At 58.7% G+C, this 3,543-nt stretch overlaps 1 protein-coding gene across 1 annotated transcript; it reads left to right on the forward strand.

The window, feature by feature from the left end:
- The first annotated feature begins 1,399 nt into the window (after positions 1-1,399).
- On the forward strand, positions 1,400-3,198 carry LOC103653138 (S-adenosyl-L-methionine-dependent methyltransferase superfamily protein). Its single transcript, XM_008680096.3, has one exon. The coding sequence runs from the start codon at positions 1,639-1,641 to the stop codon at positions 2,980-2,982; it is 1,344 nt and encodes a 447-aa protein (XP_008678318.1). The 5' UTR covers positions 1,400-1,638; the 3' UTR covers positions 2,983-3,198.
- The last annotated feature ends 345 nt before the right edge of the window (positions 3,199-3,543 follow it).

Below are 3,543 nucleotides of genomic sequence, written 5' to 3' on the forward strand. Positions count from 1 at the left end.
TCTGATCTACAAAATTTTCTAGTTCTTAAAATTCTAAACCATCGTTGGATGATCTAGAAAACTTAATTCTTGTATAAATGGCAACAATATTCAACATTGGTCAAAATATTCAATCATCACAAAAAATCTGAATTTTTATGCACTTAATGAGAATTAATCCACATAGGCTTCATAATAAACAATAATGCATAGAAAAACAAATAATAACATGGTTCTGATACCATTGTTAGATTCTATGGTTTTTAGGATCGATTACTAAGTCCCTAGAATACCAATCCGTAATTGGAATAAAAACCTCGATTGTTGGAGAGTTGTCGTTGTTGCCATCTTCATTCCGTTGCTCTGCAGAGAAGCAGCAGGTATCGGGATCCGAGCCGCTGTAGGTTGTCGCGTTTCCAGACACTCCGACGCTTAGGCGATGGGGGCCTTTAGGGACTAGGGTTTTGGGGCGAGGTACTAGTGTTAGTCTTTCCTGTGACCCCTTAGTCCTATATTTATAGCGTCGTGTGCCTGGGGGCTCCAATCGAGGTTAGCATGGGCTCTTCCGATCAAGGGCCCGATTAAAGAGACGGTTAATTAGGTTAAGCTCAATCCGGTCTTTATTGACCGGCTGTAGGGGACACACCCAACAGTCCCCAGCTGTCATATATAAGCATGTCCTTATTAGCTCATACATGGGAAGATTATATTTCATGATTAGCAACACTAGTCTCGTCTCCCATTCCTACCCTCTCTCTAGTTCATCACCTTCTCACTCTACTAGAACCCACCCAAGATCAACAAGGAATGGCGGCCCAGGATGCACACTGCTCGCCCTGGTAGTGGGCCCAATACGTGCATGGACAGGACGTAAAAGCGCGCGGCGGTTGGGTGCCTGTGCGGTGCTCCGTACTCCCAACCTGCCTGCCGCCAATCGTATCAAGTGCGGCGGTCTAGTGGGTACCGATGCCGTGTTGCATGCACTGCACACTGCACACTGCACGTACTACTCATTCTTTTTTGAGAGAGAGAGATAGAGGAAAGCAGCTAGCCTGTTCAGTGCACGTAAATTTCTCCTCTAGCGGGCCTACCGGCATGGGTTTGAAGCCCACCTACTCCACAGCTGGTCCAAAACTGTGAGGACATTTACATGTTTACAGCCCATAATACGCCCTCCGCCCCTCCCTATTAGGCTGGGCTGTGCTGGGCCGTCCCGCCCGCCAACTGCTTTTCTTCCTGGATTTCACTTTGGTATAATATCACTCAATCTCTCAGCACATCACGTGATCCTCAAAAGAAGAGAAAAAAAACACTTTACGTACGACTTTACGAGCGTGTTGCTAGCAAAGCAATCTAGCAAGCAAATGGCGGCGCCTCTTAACGTCTCTCATCTCGAAGCGAGCGCACGCCTGCAAATGAAGCTACCCTCCCCCTTTTCCCGCGTCGCACTCGCAAGCAACCGCCAATTAGTCCGCCATGCCCACGTACTATGCAAATCAAACTGTAGGCGTACGTACATACGAATACGATCGGCAGCAAGCGGTCGCGAGCTTTTCGATGTGTGATCTACTCTTGGACTACTGCTATCTCTGCATTGTGCCCCTCGTCTCACTTCGATCCTGCCTGCTTGCTAAGTGAGATCGATCGAGCCCATCGGTGATGGACGACGACGACCTCCACGGCAACGGCAAGAACAAGCCGCTGCCGCCGACGCGGCGCCGCTGCTACTGTTGCAGCTGCACCACGGCGGCCACGCTGCTCATGTTCCTGCTCACCAACGCCGTCTCCGTCGCCGTCGTCTCTTCCGGCGCCGGGTCCTCCCTGCTCCGCCGCTACGGCGGCGGCTACAGGCCCGCCGCCACCATCGTCCGCCTCTGGGACGGCTCCGCGGCGCTCCACGCGGACCTCAACGCCACGCAGGCCGCGCTCGCCGCCGGCCGCGCCGACCTCGCGGACCTCCACGCCCGCGTCCGCACCGCCAACGAGCTCCTCCGCACGCTCCTGCACGCCATGCGGGAGGAGCTCTCCGCCACTGGCGGCGGCGAATGGAAGCGCGAGCCCGCGGGCGAGCTCAGGCTCGCTGTCGGTGTCGGCCCGCGCCACCACGATGTGACCGAGGCTGCGGTCCCGGTCCTGGGCCACGCGTGCGTCCGCGTTCAGGACGATCTCGAGCGCTACATGGACTACGCACCCGGCGGGGAGTGCCCGTCAGACGAGCAACTCGCGCACAGGCTCATGCTCAGCGGCTGCGAGCCGCTGCCGCGCCGCCGCTGCCGCCCGCGCTCGCCCAAGGGGTACCCGCAGCCGGCGCCGCTGCCCCGGAGCCTGTGGACCACGCCACCGGACACCACCGTCGTCTGGGACGCGTACGCGTGCAAGAGCTACTCGTGCCTCGCGGCCGCCCGCGGTAACATCACTGGCTGCGGCGGCGACGGCGACGGCGGATCATGTTTCGACCTGCGGCGCGGGCGGGGTAGATGGGCGCGCGACGACGGCGCGCTGTCCTACTCCATCGACGCCGTGCTCCGGGCGCGTCCCAACGGCACGGTGCGCATCGGCCTGGACCTCGGCGGCGGCTCCCCCTCCGGCACGTTCGCCGCGCGGATGCTGGAGCGCGCGGGGGCCACCGTGCTCACCGCGGCCGTCGACTCCGGCGCGCCGTTCGGCAGCTTCGTCGCGTCGCGCGGCCTCGTGGCGCTTCACGTTACCCCCGCGCACCGGCTGCCCCTGTTCGACGGCGCCATGGATATCGTGCACGCGGGGCATGGCCTCGGCGCCGGCGACATGCTGGAGTTCGCGCTGTACGACGTGTACAGGGTGCTCAGGCCCGGGGGCTTGTTCTGGCTGGACCACTTCGTCTGCGCCGCCATGCAGCTGAACGCCACGCTCGCGCCGATGCTGGATCGCGTCGGGTTCAGGAAGCTGCGGTGGAACACCGGCCACCGGGGAAAGGAGAAGGACCAGTGGTACGTCTCGGCGCTGTTGGAGAAGCCCATGACATGACGAGCGACAACAATGTGTTTGTCCTAAGAAAATTGTGGTTGCAATAATCCTATTTATTAAGTTATATTATATATATATATATATATATAGTTTATATATTAAGAGCCCTACGCTTCCAATAATAGAGGAAGCCCAGGTTCGGACGGTGCAATGTCGAGCCGGACCAGGTCTGAACGTCTATAAAACAGGACCCGGAGTACTAGGGTTCAGTTTTTTACGCTCCACTCTGATTCATTAGCGACGCCGCGTGACACGATGACGGTTGCCCCAGAGCATGCGCGGCGATGGACCCCCAGCCGGTGACCGCAGCTCCATGACATCGACACACGGTGGCGGAGGTTCCTCGATCCGGAGTAGTGGCGGCGGTTCCCAGGTCGGTGGCGGCGGCTCCCCGATCCAGAAGGCGAGCGACAGCGGGGCCCTTGTGCGGGCAAGCGACGGCGGCGTCCCCGAGGCCCCGAGGAGGTGGCACTTCCAAGACCGGCAAGCAAGCGGCGCCCGTCGACGTATGAGGCGCGAGGTTCGAGCGAGCGGCGTCACGGAAGGCGCGAGATGCGCGCA

Source organism: Zea mays, chromosome 4, assembly GCF_902167145.1.
Source record: "Zea mays cultivar B73 chromosome 4, Zm-B73-REFERENCE-NAM-5.0, whole genome shotgun sequence".
Classification (NCBI taxonomy): domain Eukaryota; kingdom Viridiplantae; phylum Streptophyta; class Magnoliopsida; order Poales; family Poaceae; genus Zea; species Zea mays.

Bases quoted from the DNA above. Each gene is read 5' to 3' on its own strand.
- LOC103653138 (XM_008680096.3), top strand. From the start codon at position 1,639: ATGGACGACGACGACCTCCACGGCAACGGCAAGAACAAGCCGCTGCCG.